Raw genomic sequence first — 18,660 nt, forward strand, 5'->3', positions numbered from 1 at the left:
AGGGCAGGACTGGTCTTGCTCATGGATGTCTCCCAGAACTTTGACCACTGAAGTGCTCAGGAAGTATTTGTGGACAGTGGTAATAGAATTAATCACTCTGTAAGACATTCTCCCTCATCCAGGGCACACCCTTCTCCCTTTCCTGCTGATGCCAAGTAGAGCCTTCCGAAGCATCTGTGGGAGGAGGGTTTGAACTGTCTGTTGGTGGTGGGGGGTTCACTTGAAATCTACGCATATGCAGCTAGAAGGCACAAGGATTTCAAAACACTTTCCTGGTGCTCTCCCCCAGAAAACTCTGATGTGAAACTGAACCGATCCCTTCTCTGGGGACCTCTGGTGGGGGGGGGGGGGGGGGCGGTTTGGCTACTTAGCCGTTGACATTCCCAGGTTTGGGGGACTAGAGCCCACAGTGGCCTTCTCTACTGAGGTCTCAGGTGCCAGCGGTAGAGTGGCCCCTGCATGATGGGAAGGTTCAGTGCTGTGTGCTAGACCCACAGGGGAGGCCCTCAGACATGCTGTGGCATAGAAAGATGTCACATAAGTGTCAAGGTCACTTTTCTTTCCAAACTCCTCCAGGAAATTGATAACACACAATCAGGGTTTGTCAGTGGGCGAATGAGACCCCATGTCTGACACACCCGTCCCAGAATCACCCACTGCGGACTTGCCGAATCAGACCCCTGAGATGCAGCACATTTTATAAGCTCTTCAGGTGATTCAGATAGGACAGAAAAGTTTGAGTCATTGGTTGTACTCAGGCCCCTGCTTCTGTAAATAGTATTTTCAGTAAATTCTCCTTTTAATTCAATAGTATTTTCAGTAAATTCTCTTTTTAATTCAAGAGTTTTCAGGTATTCACGTGTCTAGCTCTGGTCATGTCTGAGGTACCAGTCCCCGTGCACTTGAAGATCCCCCTACAACTTTGGACTCCCCAAAAACCTAACTACTAATAGCCTGCTGTCAACCAGAAGCCTTACGGATAACATAAACAGTCAATTAACATGTATTTGTATTTTATACATATTACATGCTATATTCTTACAACAGAGGAAGCTAGAAAAAAGAGAATATTAAGAAAACCATAAGGAAAATACAGTTACAGCACTGTACTGATAAAAATCCATGTATAAGTAGACCTGCACAGTTCAAACCCCTGTTGTTCAAGGGTCACCTGTATTTAAGTAAGAAAGCACAAGACTGAGGGACAAAAAGCCAAAATAACTTTATTCTTGGGGGGCACCAACCAGGAAGACCTGGGCCATGGCATCACAGAACAGATTTGAATCCCAGCTCTGCCAGTTCCTGGATGCGTCATCTTGGGTAACTGACTTAACCTGACTTTACCTCCCTGCCGGGTACTCCGTTAATACACGGTGTTATGAGCAGAGCAAATACTCTCTTCCCTGTCACTTTTCTCCTCTCTATAATTCATCTTGAAAGCCAGGCTTTCTTCTTGAAAGCCAGGGGACTATGGGGTAGACACCAATGACTGTAAGCAGGGAAGATATTAGTTCTATTTTAACTTCTATATCTTGCATTTTATATATCTTATTTTGGACTAAATTAGGCTATTAGTGAATATTTAGTATGACCAATGTTGAGTAACCTTATAAAAATTGGTTAATAATACGGCAGGATCTGGCCAAAAGGAGACATATGGTTGATGCAGATTTTTGTGTTGCCTTTTGAGAATACGGGTTCTCAAGAATTACTTCTTTAGAGCATGTTGAGACATCCTTACTGCTGCCTCATCTATTTAAAAGGTGTCTGGGTATATAGTCCAGTGTGTTTGTCTGATACATACTGACTTAGAGCTTTCAGCTGTCTTTATATACAACCCAGGAAAGTTCAAAAGTATAGCATTTCCAGCAGTTATAAAGTGACATAGAAAACGTTTGATTGTACCTTTTATACGGAATTTTATTGAAATAAAGAATAGTAACTTAAAAAAAAAAAATGTTGGGCTGGTTGTTAGCCAGATGAAGAAAGGATATATAAATATATTTGTAGTAGCCAAGAAAAACTTTCAACTGTTTTCACGGGTCCCTTGTAGAATTTAGCTTTAAAACGGGGAAAAAAAGGGGCACCTGGGTGGCTCAGTCGATTAAGCGTCCGACTTTGGCTCAGGTCATGATCTCATGGTTCGTGAGTTCAGGCCCCACGTTGGGCTCTGTGCTGACAGCTCAGAGCCTGGAGCCTGCTTCGGATTCTGTCTCCCTCTCTCTGCCCCTCCCCCACTTGTGTTTCCTCTCTCTCTCTCTCTCTCTCTCTCTCTCTCATTCTCTCTAAAAATAAACAAAAAAGAAATATTAAAAAAAAGAAATTTGGGATAAAGAATATTATTCTTCTTAGTTTTGTTTCATTTATAGCATCTTACTGATCCAAGTGCCCAAATGATCAAGTTAGATCATGGAAACATATTTACTGAAAATCATCTACCAATCCACATGGTTCCACTGGTGATAAAACAGACATGTGATGCTTAAGCCAGGCCGGACCTCAGGAGGTCTGCTTATAGTCTATTCCCATTTAGGGGAATTGACAAAGAAATAAGAGTGAAAGATGCTTTAACTTTTTCACTTCCTAGGACCTATTTTATAGAAGTGATTCAACATTCATGGGTTAAAGAGAAGCAGCTTATTGAGGTATATAGTATTTAGCTGATGGAAAATAAAAGAAATCCTTCCATTTCAGCCAGTCCCTATCAGTTTGCACAGAACTACAGGGCCAACACCATCTGACATGAAAAAGCAGAGCCTCTGACCCTGGTGGAGAAAACTCTCCCCCACTACTTTTACATGGGGGGGGGGGTTGAGGGGGAATATGGTTATATGACACGCCTCCCACCCTTGCAAAGCCAGTGACTGTCTAGTAGTAATGATGCAATTGCAGAAACTGGACCTTTCGTGCCCCAGGACAGTATTGTACCGAATTGAATGCACCATCCATTGGGATTGAAGAGACCAAAGTCAGCAGTAAGCAGCCCCTCCATCATCTCTTATGAGAAATATCCCTTTCTTTTAGAAATGTATGTGCCAGAACCAACCAATATACCCATTGAGAAAACAAACCATCGTGGAGAGATTGACCTGGAGGTTCCCTTGTGGCCCACACCCAGTGAAAATGACATTATCCATCTCCCCAGAGGTAAGTGCAAAGTTGACTGAGATCTCTGTAGACTTCACATATATGGTCTGCCTTTTTAAAATTTTTTTTTTTTGGGGGCGCCTGGGTGGCGCAGTCGGTTAAGCGTCCGACTTCAACCAGGTCACGATCTCGCGGTCCGTGAGTTCGAGCCCCGCGTCAGGCTCTGGGCTGATGGCTCAGAGCCTGGAGCCTGTTTCGGATTCTGTGTCTCCCTCTCTCTCTGCCCCTCCCCCGTTCATGCTCTGTCTCTCTCTGTCCCAAAAATAAATAAACGATGAAAAAAAAAATTTTTTTTTTAAAAATAAATAAAATTTTTTTTTTAATTTTTAATTTTTTTTTTAATTTTTAATTTTCTTTTTTTTTTAATTTTAACTTCGAGTACCTTTTTAAATGGCAGGTAAGTAAGTTGAAGTAACTACTCCAGGGGAGACCTGTTGGCTATAACATATGTAAACCAGAATGATAAAAATAAGTCTGCAGGTAACTGGATAACATGCCTCCTTCTGGCCTCATGTGCTCAGAGACTTCATGATGATGGAAAGAAATATGTTCCTTGTCCTAATAGCTTGGTATCTGCAATTTCTAAGCCAGGACTCATATTTGTACATATGTAAGTGGAATAATAATAAATTATTCAGTCCCTGTGGATTCTGGACTAAGCATTTATGCATTAGGTTACCCTCTGCTTCCAGGCTGTTTTCACTCCATGAGAGTTCAATTTATTACATGTGCTGATTTTTCCACTCATCGGGTATATTCCATGTTTTTTGTTTCGTTTTGTTTTTCCCCTAGCTCTGTCCTTCCAGTTGTGTATAATAGACCTGTTATTCCCTCTCTCAGTAGTTAAGAGATAAAGCCAGGCAGAGTTCCTGTCAGTATTGCCTTCTCTATAAAAGTAGATGTCTTGATTAAGAGTATAAACCTGTGCTTAGCCATGACTCAGGACTGTCTCCCGTCTACTCCAAGGACATTCTCAAAATCACTGCTATACAATTTTTATATTATTTCTTTTGGGGGAAGCAATATTCATTGCTTGAGAGATTAATGGTCTGTTGTTACCCTAGATGTTCTGAGTGTTATGCTTATTTAGATCAAGCCGGTTGACCAGAGAGCCAAATTCCTGGCTCCAGTGTTTTGGCTCCTTGTGTAATTGCTGTGACTGAATTGTGCTTTATCATTACATTTGCATTCGATCAATAAATACTGGTGCCTACTCTGTGCCACGCACTGTTCTAGATGGTGGACTTTGGCCATAACGACAGCCTTTCTTGCTGTAGTATATTGAAGACCTATGCATTACACAGTATCTCTGTTACAAAGTACCTGAGGAGAAATTTCCTGTGTCAATAGCAGGAAAATTTACACTTCTCCTAAGCAATTGATTATTTTTAATCTTGAAGACATTGTGAATCTTATTGATGATACCTGTTTCCATTTTTGCTTTGGCTGCTAAGAAGCCCAAAGCTAAACTTTGTGGCCTGATTTTTGCATCAAAACGGAACTTAAGGACTGAATTTTATAAACAGATCTCAACTGAAGTTTTATTTTCCTTTCATTAAGATTTTCCTTAATTAACTTTTCAATTTCCTTGTATGACATATATTCCTAAAACCATCTGCCATATCATTTTGAATATGATAAGGCAAAAATCCATTCCTTCATTCATTAAAACCTGAATTCATCAGTAAGATGTTATTTTTACCTTTGACATTTTTGTTGATGCTGATAAATGTAGGATTTTTTCCACCTTCCTATAAAGTATTATGTACACTGGATAGAATGACTAGGAAGGTTCTCTTCTTCCCACACACAAAAGCAGCAGCATATTAACAAAAATCTGATCTTTTAAACCATAAACTGTCTTAATATCACAGAACTGTGCTGCTATGAGACGGGTTTCCAGAATCATTTAAGAGCAACTCCTTTTGAATGTGTAACCCCTGCATCTTTCACTAGCCTGGTCTTTGATGCATTTGGACAGGCCGACCACAGTGGTTTGTTTTTTTAACGTTTATTTATTTTTGAGACAGAGACAGAGCATGAACAGGGGAGGGTCAGAGAGAGAGGGAGACACAGAATCCAAAACAGGCTCCAGGCTCTAAGCTGTCAACACAGAGCCCGACACGGGGCTCGAACTCATAAATCGCGAGATCGTGACCTGAGCTGAAGTCGGACGCTTAACCGACTGAGCCACCCAGGCGCCCCGACAGTGGTTTATTTGAAAGAAAATAAAAGTAAAGAAACTTCCAAGGAGTTCTCCTGATTGGTATATAGTTACTAACCTTGTTATCTCTGCAATATTCATGGCAAGCATGATGATTTAAAGGAATAGAAAGACCTTCATTCAAACGAAGTTAAATGTCTCCTATACAGTATATTAAAACTAAGGCAGGAAAATGATCTAGTAGGCCTAGTGAGTTTTCAACAAGTTTATGACGAGGGAGGCATTTTTGCTTAGAGCTCAGTAAACCAAAAGACCAAACTCTTGATTCTGGCTTTAGTTTTTACTATTCCACTAGCAGTTAGTCTTAACTGTTACTCTAGTAAGTCAAAAATACTTTGTCCTAGTCTCCTATTTGCTGGTAAAGAGGGAGCTAAACTAATGTTTCTGCTTCAAAATCTTAGACCATACAGGTTAATCAAAATATTTTTAGTAATCTAGTTTTAGTCACTTTTGTAACGTCTACATAACAATTTTGTTTTCTTGGCTAGCTAGAACCAGCTTCCTCCTGCCCAGTTATTAACATCTTCACCCTAATATTTCCTGTCTCACATCATCCCTGAGAGCTCTGCTCTCTCATCAGAGCTCTTCGGATCATTAGACTTGAGTCATGTTTTAGCCTGAAAGTACTGGGAAGCAATGAAACCAAGTTGTTGATCTGTTTGCAGTGGAACTATTAGAATACTTAAAAATTCTGGTTTAGGTAATAAATGCTTGTAATTTTTTTTTCCCCTTCTAGACATGGGTCACCTTCAGGTAGATTACAGAGATAACAACAGGCCGCATCCAGGCGAAGATTCTTCACTGGACTCCATCGCCTCAGTTGTGGTTCCCATAGTAATTGGCCTCTCTATTATAATAGCATTCCTTTTCTTCAACCAGAAGAAACAGTGGATACCACTGCTTTGCTGGTATCGAACACCAACTAAGGTACTGTCCTGAAAAAGTCTGTCTTAAGTGACCAAACTGGGAAAGCTTGCATGCTCACATTTGCTTTAATTGCTTGATGTCTTTTGTATTAGCCAGCGAAAGTTTTGCTCTGGTCTTCGTAGCCTCAAACACACAGTAAGCCGTGGCCATAGTACTTGCCTCGGGCTGGAGCAGTCACTGGATGAATTACCCATCAACCACTGGTTAATGGATCCTGACCTTCCACACATCCAATTTCCTGGATTTAAAGTGTTTTAAAAAAAAAATACTTCTAGGTTGATTCCTACGTCATTGTTGTATTAGAAATTAAAATTTGAGTTTCTTCTCAGTGGTCTATCCACTTAGAATTGGGAAAGAAGTCCTGGTGAGAGGGTGACAGCTCTCAGGCATGGGCGACAGGGGAACTAGAGTGTCATGAGTGCATACAGAACTCCAAAGGACAGGGAGACATGTCCAGGGCAAGCGCATAGGGGAAAGGTAGCAGAAGATCCTGAAGAGACTGTAACTACTACTAACTAGACCAGGCAGAGAGAGACACATTTCATATTGAGGGAGAAAGAATATTTGTCGTCAAATTAGCCTATCTCAAAGACTGAGAAAATTCATTTTCATTAAAGGAAGAATAAGGACTCTTTCCAACCCTAAGTCTACTTTTTGCATTCAGTTTTTTTCCAAAGAAAAGAAAAAAAAATTCCTACACCCTTACGAATTGAAAAAACAGCTTGAATAATTATTTTAATCCAGTTAATCATCTAGAGAACTCGTCCATGTGAAATTCCCATCAGTTGCTTCTGCCCCTTTCTTTCAACATGTACATGTTGGGCGCAGCCTTTGCTGGGCACACGCGGGGTCAGGATACGGTCCCCAATGTACAAAGCTGGGAAGAGAGACTAGCTCATGACGTGCGCAGAGCGGCTGGATCCAGAATGGGGCTGGCCCAGCCTGTGATGATGCTTTTACCCAGCAAGTGATTTAAAATCATGTGTTTATCTTAAAATCTGCCTGGCCAATGACGACTTCTTCAACCCTTTTAAGCATGAGTCTGCGCTTTACAGATTTGAAAATAGTTACGTCGCTTCACCAGACTCTCTTCTCAGTTCCTGTGACGCAAGCCTGACGTAATTTATTGACTATTTCACTTTTAAACACAGTTTGTCAGTATCCCTCACGAAACTACCATTGGTACTAGAACAGGACGTAAACCCCACAGCCAGCGGGCCCGTCAGCGTCCCGTGAAGCTGTTACCTCCTTTGAATCGGGTACGAAATTTGTTAATGGAAGATCTGTGAAATAGCTAATTCTTTGTGGGTTTTTTTTTTTCCTCTCCTCTCATCAACTAGCCTTCTTCCTTAAATAATCAGCTGGTGTCTGTGGACTGCAAGAAAGGAAGCAGAGTCCCAGCGGACAGTTCCCAGAGAATGCTAAGGATTGCCGAACCAGATGCAAGATTCAGCGGCTTCTACAGCATGCAGAAACAGAACCACCTCCAGGCAGATAATTTCTACCAGACGGTGTGAAGAAAGGCAATGCGGATGAGGTTTTGAAAGACAGACGACGACTAAATCTGCTTTGAAAAGTAAACTAGAATTTGTGCACTTGCTTAGTGGATCATTTTGGATTGTGACTTGACATACAGCGCTAAGAACTTACCGGGACGGGCTCTGTCTTCAGCAGTGTGCAGAACAAACATTCCCACTCTCCTCAAGATCACTGACCAAGTGTTTTCTTAGAACCAAAGTTTTTCAAGTTGCTAAGATGTATTTGCTTGTAATCTAGCTGTAGAGGTGTTTGGGGGCGGGGGACAGCGAGTTTGGTTGGGGAGATGGGAGGGTGGTGTTGGGAAGGCAAATTGGTCAGTTTGGCTCGGGGAGAAACCCAGTGTAATAAAAGCAGCTGAGCGGCCCAGAGGACGCTTGCTCCGAAGTCTCGCTCCGAAGACTGCCACGGGTTGCGGCAAAGCCCAGGCCCGAATGAGCGGGAGACAAAGGCCTTGTGATCCAGCTGCCGTAGCCACCTTAGGACTGCCAGACAGCACACCAGAACCTTTTGATAGCCATCCCTGGTCTAAAGCCACGAGTTTCTTTTCTATACAGTCACAGCCACGGTAGGCGGGGAGGAGGCGAGAGAAATGTGTCGTGGCATTTCTCTGACGCGGGTTATTAAGGATAGATCCAGTTAGACTTTTTGCTGCTTTTGTTTTCTTCCAAGCCAATCAGCCAGTTCCTAGCAGAGTCAGCGAGTGAACACGACGGAAGCGGTTTCTTGACGCGAGCACTGGAGCCCCTCACCACGGCGCGGCGGGAAGGAGGGTGAGGGCGAAGGCGCCAGGTCTTTCCAGCAGGGGCTGTACTTCACTGTCTGTTGTTGCTTTGTTCTGTTGTTGGTTGTTCATAGTTTTTGTTGAAGCTCTAGCTTAAGAAGAAACTTTTAAAAAGGACTGTTTGGGGATTTTTTTTTCCTTATTATACTGATCCTACAAAATAGAAACTACTTCATTTTAATTGTATATTATTCAAGCACCTTTGTTGAAGCTCAGAAAAAAAATATGCCTCCTTAAACTTTAGCAATTATAGGAATATTTATGTAACTATCTTATGCTTCAAAAAAAAACGAAAGTATTTGTGTGCGTGTGTATATAATATATATATGCATATATATTTATACACATACAATTTATGTTTTCCTGTTGAATGTATTTTTATGAGATTTTAACCAGAACAAAGACAAACAGGCATTCCATATCAATGCTTTTGATCACTTACAAATTTTTAATAACACAAAATTTTATTCTACCTGCAGTTTAACTGGGAAGAAAGATGTGTGTGTTGAGTGTGTGTGAGTGTGAGTGTGCACATGCCTTGTGCAGTCAGCATCACACCTGCGATGGAGAAGGTATTCCTTTATTAAAATCTTCCTCATTTGGATCTGCTTTCTGTTGGTTTTCAATTTGCTCACTGGCCAGAAACATCGACGGCAGGTTATCTGCATCACTAATCAGCTCCTGGATTTTTTTTTTTTTCTTCAAACAACTGTTTGAAACAACTACTGGAATATTGTCCATAATAAGCTGGAAGTCTGTTGTAGTTTGCCTCAAATATAACTGACTGTATCCTATAGTGTTAACTTTTCAAACAGCTCTCAGCACTTTTATACTAATTACCCATTTGTGCATTGATTTTTCTTTTTAAAATGCTTGTTGAGAAAGACACAGATACCCAGTATGCTTAATGTGAAAAGAAAATGTGTTCTGTTTTGTAAAGGAACTTTCAAGTATTGTTGTAAATACTTGGACAGAGGTTGCTGAACTTTAAAAAAAAAAATTAATTTATTATTATAATGACCTAATTTATTAATCTGAAGATTAACCATTTTTTTTTGTCTTAGAATATCAAAAGGAAAAGAAAAAGGTGTTCTAGCTGTTTGCATCAAAGGAAAAAAAAAAAAAGATTTATTATCAAGGGGCAATATTTTTATCTATTTCCAAAATAAATTTGTTAATGATACGATGTTACCAAAATAGATTTACATCAGCCTGATTAGTATAAGAGATTTTTATGCCAGGAATGGATTAAAACTTATCAAAAAAAATTGTAAATGCTTGCTTTTTGTTTTTTCAATCATGGCCATATTATGAAAATACTAACAGGATATAGGACAAGGTGTAAATTTTTTTATTATTATTTTAAAGATATGATTTATCCTGAGTGCTGTATCTATTACTCTTTTACTTTGGTTCCTGTTGTGCTCTTGTAAAAGAAAAACAAATCTAATTTCCTGAAAAATAAAATAGATCTATGGCACTTGGAGTGCACTGTGGTTCTACAGTTTGTTTTTTCTTCAAAAACCAAAGCTGTGAGGGAATGATTTGCGACTTGGTTCTTGGCAACAGATAAACACTCTGAATCTAAATCACCCAAAGGACAAATCGTCCTTTTGTGGTAAGGTGGTCAGTCAACTGACTCTCCAGCGTCCCAAGCAGCCGCCGGCCTGCCCTCAGAGGGCGGCCTTGCCCTGGGAATCTTTGTAAGAAATCCCACCTTGGGGTTTATGGCCCACGACACTTGCTCTGAGGGAGATTTAGAAACCTACCTGTTGCCAGTCACAAATCAGAAATGTGCTCATCTCCTCACTGGTATCATCTCATCATGGGTGTGAGAAGGGTCGAGGTGGGAAACATTGGGAGTCTACCACTGAAGAAGAAAGAGTTTATCAAGCAAAATCAGAGAACTCTTCTTACAAGGGGACTGTGAGCTGAAAAAATATCTTTTCATACACTTCAGAAGGATCAGCTTAAGAATGAACTATAAAAAGACAATTGTTGAAATCTCTTCCCAAAAAACACATCCTCAAGGACTTCTGACTCTCTAGTATGCCCTCTAAAGTGGTATTTCCTTAGTACAGGTAACGTTTTTACAAATTTGGATCAATTTAGGTTATTACTGTATATAAGTATGCAATTCATCAGTTGAAGGGCAAGGAGCTAGTAAGTCTCACATATTCACTATCAAATAAAGCATTAATAAAACAAGGGAGCATTTCGGGGCACCTGGCTGGCTCAGTCAGTAGAGCATGTGACTCAATTTCCAGGTTCGAGCCCCACATTGGTCATAGAGATTACTTAAAACCTTAAAAAAAAAAAAAAAAAACAAGGAACCAGGTCAAGTTCTGCACATTCCTAGGTAACAGCTGAGATGCCGAGCTGGCATCCAAGTCCTAACTGAGCTACTGCCTTTGCAGCTCTGGTGTCCCAGTTACCGGGTGGACTGAGGAATATGGATGGGCCCATATGCTCACAGACGTGTAAGTGGAATTCTAAAGACCCCTGACAGGGCCTCTCTAACTCTTCCTACACTCATGTTGTCTAAGGAAGGAAGCTACCTTAGCTGCTGGGAATGCCTCACAGACCCAGGAAATGAGAACTTCTGTCCTTCCACAGCAGCCCGGGACAATCTGGAAATGTCGCCCTCAACCCTCCTCACCATCATGAAGCTAATCAGGGTCTCGCCAGCTCACACACTGTAGTGACAATATGTAGAACGGTAAAGGGAAGAATCTAGCCCTGCAAGGGAAGAAGACTTGTAAGAAATACAACAAAAACTCGGTCTCTCAAGCACGTATCACCCTTTTTCCCAACATTTATTAAATGGCAATGACTTGGTGGGAACTGGCCAAAGTGTTTCGTGACCAGTGATGTACGGGTGAGGCGCTGCTTCTAGAACTGGGACTTCAGGAAGACAGGCAGGCGTGAGTGAAACACAACCGGAGTGGGAGCGGGGCGAGGCTGCAGCACACAGGTAAGCACCTTAAAGGACACAACCTCCTTTGAAAGGACACTTCTGCACAGACACGTGAAGCAAAACATTTACGCGTCTTGTATCTTTAACACAAAATTCTGAAAGCGAATGGCCACTTAATGGTTACAGCTGGGGCAGTGGTGAAGCGCGGCTGCCTCCGTCCTCCCCAGCAGGGCCCGGCGACGCTCGCCACAGCATCTTCCCAGAACAGCCCACGCTTCAGCATCCGTCTCCCTGGACAATACTGGTAGGTAAGATTGATCCTCACAGTTCCCTCAGAAAGATCAGTGTGGGTTCTTGCCATCACTGAAGAACGGCCACAGTAGGACTCTCTCCATGCTTTCAACAAGTTCTTCGGTGCAGTTCAGATCTAGAAAGCCGCAAAACTCAGCTGGGCCTACAGTCAGTTCAGGAAAAATATGACTGCACCTGCGCAGATACTGCTCCCCCTTCCTCTACAAAGTCGGAGGAGAGAAGAGCTCCTAACCGTTAGCATTTAACAAAAAAAAAAAAAAAAACACCCTTAGAATTCAAAACCGTGCCATACTTCTCTTGGTTCGTGATATAAAGAATTAGTGAAAGCGTGATCTAGTAAGTAACACTGAGTCACAAACCCAAGTTCGCGTGTGTGGAGTCTCCAACAGCAGGAAGGGGATGGTAGCCAGCTTTCGGAACAATGCCATAGGAAATCTAGCCTGTGGTCCACGAAAGGGAAAGCCGCTCCTGGCCTGATGCCTTACGTAGGACACAGAACTAGAGGACGAAGAAGAACTTGTAAACAGAAATGTAGGTTTTGCATACATTTACACAAGATGCATACATGTTTTATATACATCTTATATGTATATAAAAATACACAAATAATGAGAAGTCAATATTAATGCAAGGATCTATAGTAGCAACTTTTTTTTTTAGAAGGCTACACCCAACAGAGAAGAGTTCTCTCACGACACATGTATTAAAATTGCCCAGAAATGAGATACCAAAAGGCCATGTCTCTCAGGATATCACGTAGAGCGAAGAGCCCATAACATTCGCCCTATACCGTCCGGCTTGTACCACAGGAGAGGCTCCCGAGTAAGTGAAAGAAGGGCTCAAGTCTCCGCATGTGCACGGCAGCAACCACGCCCACACTGCAGCCTCAGGCAGAGCCTGGAGGGCAGGGTAAAGAAGCACATGTGAGGAAAAGCCTCGGGAGCCCACACAGCATCCCTCCCATCCTTCTTAGGCCAAATGAGGCCACTTTTGCACCTTCTTTCGTTTCAGACCTTTGCGTTTAAATTAAGCTGGTATATTCAGCAGCCAAGCCACAGTCTTCAGTGTAAAAACAACTATGAGGAAGTCCCACCAAGGAAGCAGAAGGAAAGTTCTCCCTTGAGCAGAAACCACTGCCAGGCCAGTGTTCTAGTGGCCCTCGAGGTAGAGGAATTGCTAACCCGCTGTGGACTTCCAGGATGGGTGGAAGAGAGCATTTTCCGTCACCCCCCATCCACACCTTCCCACGCGACTGAACACCTCTGAGCTTACACACACCCATTCACTTGTCCGGGGTGCGGAGTCACCACTGTGGTCTGCACCCTCACTTCTTTTCCACCCAGTCCTCGTAGAGCCGAGGCAAAGCCACAACACATGCACACAAGCAGCTCCGGAGAACAGGTACAGTCTAGACGGGCTGGGCTCACAGGCTGGAACCTGTGGCCTGAGCCTGAGGAACAGAATTAGGTAAGTGCTGCTTCCCTAAGACACACGGTATAGGTTCACAGTTACAGGCCTGGGTTTTCAGAGGAAGCACTTAAACATCATTTGCCCCCAGACGACTCTGTTCTCTGGGTCATAAAATTCTTCCATGCCGGTCAAATGATAAAATAGCTAGAGAATGCTTCCGAAGCTTGTTCTATCTTTGGCACCCACGGCAGTGCCCCAGGGACCCACTATAATTAAAACCTGAGACATGTTCTTTATGTTCATCTCATTCCTGTGTCACATCTACAAGAACAAACCTCAGAACAATCCAGCTTTCATACCAGTGCTAGCACAACATAAAAGCAAACAAAGATGTCAGGTATTAAAAAGATAAAGAAAAAGAAAGAAACTGGAATGTAATAGGAAGTAAAAGCCCTCCATCAGAAGAACATGGCTTATTAAAACATTTCAATCTCTTCTTTCAACCCCCTCCCCCACACCCCTAACCTACTAATGACTGGCTCCACTTCAATCACAGGTGACACTTAATGTGTCACTCACTCTGAGCTCCCAGTATATTCTACTGAGGTTCCCTCTTTATGAAGCTGTGGTTGAAGAAATGTGCCATCTGAGTTACCTAACATCTCAGAAATCCCAACCTTCCTATGTTCAGCCAGAAACACTGACGGAGAGAACCCAAAGAAAAATGTTCCCAGAAGAGGACTGCTCTCAATATTGGATCATATACTATAGGATGCATTTCATGATGCTTAGAAAATGTCACCTGAATAACTGCTGCTTTATAAAAAATAATTTCACTGAAAAGTGTTAGTTTTGCCTGTAATTAAATAAGTTCATCAGTTGCCTCTTTATTATCCAAATTTTGCTCTTTCCTCAGCAAAGTTAGTAACCTCATTAACTTCTCGAATGACCTTCCTTTGCCTCATCATTGTTCCCAACCTGTGATCTTGATCTCACTAAAATTTATGGTTCATTTTTCACTGTCCTAGTTGATGAAAATCCATTCTTTCTCTCCCTCCCGTTCCTTTCCCTTACAACAAATCCCTGAGGGACTGTTCTCTGACTTCACTGTCCCCTCTTTCATCCATCCTCATGATCTGTCCTTCTCTACTGTCCCCACGATGGCAGACACCACCCTACTGAACCCCACCCTGTGTCAGTCAATACCTGAGACACATAATTGTGGGAACGTCTCCATATTTCCTCCATTGCCTGTCTCCGTGCTTACTAAAGCTGAGCTGTGGAAATTACTTCCAGCTCAAGATCCCAAATAAAAGTTGCATTCTATATAACCATAATTCATAATGTGAGTAGCATAAGTAAGCCAGGCATCTATCCTCACTCGGCACAAATGAGAATGATAAAAGTGCATTTGGAAGTTACTTTCTTATCTATTAACAAGACGATGATGCATTTATCGACTAATCAGAACTTCCCAACCATCGCACATACACCATTATAAAACTCACCTTTCAGTATATAATCAGTTAACAAGCTCGGAACCTTGTCACTATCCTCTTTCATGGCACGAAGAACTGCAAAATGAAGGAGAGAAAGACAAGGCAACAATTTCAAACTCAGAGAGCAAATCTCATTTACACTGTAGCCTTCATTAATTATCAGGCATAATCAACTCATACAAATTAGTGATTACTTTCTGCACGCTAAACAACTGCAAATGCTCAAGAATGTACTGTCGTTGAGTAAGCCCTTATCCAAGTGAGAACATTCCTGTTACCAGAGACTTCTCCCAGGTATAAAACATCCAGACAGTGGAACTTGCAAAGAAGAATTGGGCTATTTACCCAGAGCCTCAAGTATAATAAATACTGGAAAGCGAGGTACCACCATGAGCACTTCCGTGAGCTCTGGGGAGCAGGAGACCCTCAGTCTGCACATCTCACAAGCGGGAGAAACTCTCAAATGACTAGTGAGCCACCTTCTCCAAGGAGTATGTCTGTCAGCCTTCTTGGAAACTTTCAAAGGCCAAAATAAAGAGCACACCTCACTGAAGCAGCACCCAGCTGCACTGCCTGCCCCTGTACTACAGAGGAAGCCCGGTGAATCGACCTCATCCTCAAGGGGCATCTTGGACAATTTTATCTCCAAGCAAAGCCAAATAGCAAGATCAGCTGCTGGGGGGCTTAAAAATCTCGACCACGCAGGTACAGAAACACATGAGCAAATGCTACACTTTCAGAGCGGCTGCCACCTCAAACTGTCCCCGGAGCACCCGGGGGAGAAGGCTGCCCTGCTTCCCCAGACATACGACGGAACAACATGGCATCTGCTTGGGCTTAAACCCTGGCTCTACCACTTACTTCCCCGCTGTGGGCGCTCTGAGCAAGTTACCTAACCAGTCGGTGCACCAAGTTCCTCATCTGTAACATAGTCATCAGACCAGTCCCCAAGGCTGGTTGTGATTATCAAGTTACTAATGCAGACGTGAAGGACTGAGAATAGTGCCCAACACAGAATATATGCTGTGTAAGCATTAGCCTTTATTATTAACACAACTAACGGTATTCTGATTCTTATTACTGTTGCTACTGTACTTCCAGGAGCTTTCATGAGGAAGGCTGAACAACCATAAACGCTGCAACCGTCTCTCCGGGCTTCCGCCATGAACATCGAAGGGCGGCAGTGGTAGAGGCTCCGGTTCTCCCCCAAGTTTTGAGGAGCTAACTGCTTTTACTTCAAAGGGAAACTCACACTAACTTGGGCATTCCTTCACACCCCCTACAAGTCTACTCAGAGATTCCAAATTGTGCCATCTACAAAGGTATCATCTAAGGATCAGCCTGAAGACATTCTGATGTGGGAATTATGATGTCTTTCGTTTGGCCAAGTCTGTCCATGCTCTGAGAATCCAAGGTCTTTCAGTAATTCCTGGCGTCTAGGCAATATTTATGTTCCCTTCTCAGAGGGCAACTGTGTTCAGTATTCCTGCTTCCCATCGTGTTTTAGATTGGTTTTCAGTTCTATATAAAATCACGTGCCATAGGCTAACATTCGTAAAAAGTACAGTGGACTGGGAATTAAAAGACCCAGCCCTGTAATTAAGCATTCCCCTGTGTGATCTTGGACACTCATAACTTCATGGGTTGGTCTGGAAAATCAGAGGGCAGGCCACCCAGTTAATGTCTTCATTTTCTATTTCAGACTGGCTGGCATCACTTGATTTACCTGTATCTTAGTATAAAATGTTTTGAAAGTATCGTTCACCAAAGGAAAGAGTAACAACTTCAGGTAGAAGGAGACAGGCAGGCAGCTTGTGCTCACGACAACCACACCTCCATATCCCTAAATTCCAAAATAGGTATCGTCACAAGAGGCATTCTTGTGATTCCCTCTTATTTGGTTCCTTCTTTAATCAACAGTTAACAGAGCAGCAAATCCAGTGCCTTCAAGGAAAACAAAGCTCAGTAATTGACTTACCCCAAATCACACATATGTTAATTTATTTACTATGAGGGAAACACAGCAAATATGTTTACCTTTGTTTTTCATTGTGACCAAGAGAGGGATAAGTAACATCCAAGGACGTTACTGTAAATAACAGGGATAGAACCAGAATTCATTGCTCATTTATGGCTATCGTAAGACAGAATCAGTAGAATGTGTATTTAGGTCTCACAAATTATTTTAAAATGCGAGCCTCTTGAAGGTGGAGTATTTTTGTCTGCTTTGTTCACTAAAGTATCTCAATGCCCAGAACACAGCCTGGCACAGAATAGGCCTTTTTTAATATTTGCTGAATGAATATTCTTAAAATATTACTATCAATTTATATTCTGCTTATGACTATTACTTTGGGTTCTACGTTCCTAAGAAAGGAGAATATTTTCGGCCACTTTCTAAATCTTTCCTATTGACTTACTGACAGTCGTATTTACATAAGATCCATGAAGCACCTTATCTATTGATAAATGATATGTTCTTAAACATACAAGGGATGATGGAGAATCAAGTTACACTTTTTTCCTCAAAAGTTCAGCTTGTAAGTATTTCAAAAGGTAAGAAAAAGTACAAAAAGTACAAATCAACTCGGAATTCAGTGTCACGTTCGATGGTACAGGCATTTATGGTCTCATTCTCAATAAATGACGACATCTGTCATTTACTATCCCCAATTGACAAAACAAAACATAGCAACAATCAACCAACCAAAATCAGTATTCAGAATCAGCAAAAGTAAATAAAGTAACAGTTTCATTTTGGCTCTGCTCACTTTTTGTTAATATCTGAAGATCTTCAACAGATGGTGGTCCATTTTTTTTCTCGTAAGGAATGACTGTCGTCAAGTACTGCCAAGTTAAAAAAAAAAAAAATGTCACTTAAATCAGAATGACCTTATCTGTAAAACTTCGATACAGTTACTACAGGTCTATTTTGTAACATGAAACATGAGCTTCTTTAGTATGGAACACAGGTATCTTACTATCTCGGCTGTCTCTGTATTTTTTGCCTACCTCCATCTGCTTCACACAAACCCAACATTAACATAAACATATTTTTACCTTTCAAGTATTGAAAATTTCACAAAAGTAGGCCTGAGGGTGATCTTTACAATTTGTTCATCTTTAAAGTAAAGCCTTATCTAACAATCTCCTTGCATTATTTCCAACATACTTGGAAAAGAGTAATTTAAAACTGAAGACATAGTTGCAACAGTTCTGCATGACCAAATAATTCCCAACAGCCAAATAATTCTGTTTCAGACCATTTTTTTCTGGTTGAACAAAATGGTCACGTGGATAACTTGACAACTTAAAAACACACACCAGCTTCTTCCAGAAGCTGACATAGACACATGTACCCAAATGATTTTAGAGGTGTATTATTATTATTATTTCAAATTACTTGTAAGTAGTTTCAAAGTTTAAAGGCGTTAAAGGAAAAGAGAAAAGTGAAAGGAGAGAATGGCCTGGTGAATAATGAAAATTCACGTCTGATACATAGACAAAGTGCCTCATTCACTCCCGTGAAGGCTCACAAGTACCAGTTATGGCCTGTAGCTACATCCCATGGAAGCACAATCTAAAATTTACTGTCCAGATGTCCCTATTCTGGCCACTCTACCAAAACTATCTACCTCAGTGTGGTCTGCCTGTGTTCATCTGGAGAGCCACTGTTCTCACTTAGAATCTTTTCAGACCCACCCATTATTTAGTTCTTGTCCTAAATCTCAGCTCTAGTCCTAACCCTCCTTGAGTGATTTCACCCCTGAGTGATCTTATAATCAAAAAACAAGGTAAAATGGTTTAGTAAGAACTGGCTCCCTACGTACAGGGAAGTAGGAAAGTGAATAATTATTCCGTGTTTAGGAAACAATTCCCACCAACTTTTCGGTGTAGACTTCTC

The 18,660-nt window shown here is 41.7% G+C and overlaps 2 protein-coding genes across 7 annotated transcripts in view; one reads left to right on the forward strand and one right to left on the reverse strand.

Moving 5' to 3' along the window:
• Positions 1–10,109, forward strand: part of CRIM1 (cysteine rich transmembrane BMP regulator 1) — a 192,885-nt gene extending 182,776 nt beyond the window's left edge. For all 5 annotated transcript variants that reach the window (XM_086700360.1, XM_086700356.1, XM_086700358.1 and 2 more), the window contains 3 exons: positions 3,025–3,147; positions 6,108–6,298; positions 7,639–10,109. In XM_086700360.1, the coding sequence (XP_086556486.1) occupies positions 3,025–3,147; positions 6,108–6,298; positions 7,639–7,815 (491 nt within the window). In that variant the 3' untranslated portion in view covers positions 7,816–10,109. The remainder of the gene's footprint in view (positions 1–3,024; positions 3,148–6,107; positions 6,299–7,638) is intronic.
• Positions 10,110–11,415: 1,306 nt separating this feature from the next.
• FEZ2 (fasciculation and elongation protein zeta 2) overlaps positions 11,416–18,660 on the reverse strand; it is a 42,868-nt gene continuing 35,623 nt past the window's right edge. For both annotated transcript variants that reach the window (XM_025927463.2, XM_025927464.2), the window contains 3 exons: positions 17,528–17,603; positions 14,766–14,831; positions 11,416–12,345 (listed from right to left, as the gene is read on the reverse strand). In XM_025927463.2, the coding sequence (XP_025783248.1) occupies positions 12,329–12,345; positions 14,766–14,831; positions 17,528–17,603 (159 nt within the window). In that variant the 3' untranslated portion in view covers positions 11,416–12,328. The remainder of the gene's footprint in view (positions 12,346–14,765; positions 14,832–17,527; positions 17,604–18,660) is intronic.

The sequence above is a fragment of the Puma concolor genome, chromosome A3 (assembly GCF_028749965.1).
Source record: "Puma concolor isolate L17-30 chromosome A3, mPumCon1.1.hap2, whole genome shotgun sequence".
Lineage (NCBI taxonomy): Eukaryota > Metazoa > Chordata > Mammalia > Carnivora > Felidae > Puma > Puma concolor.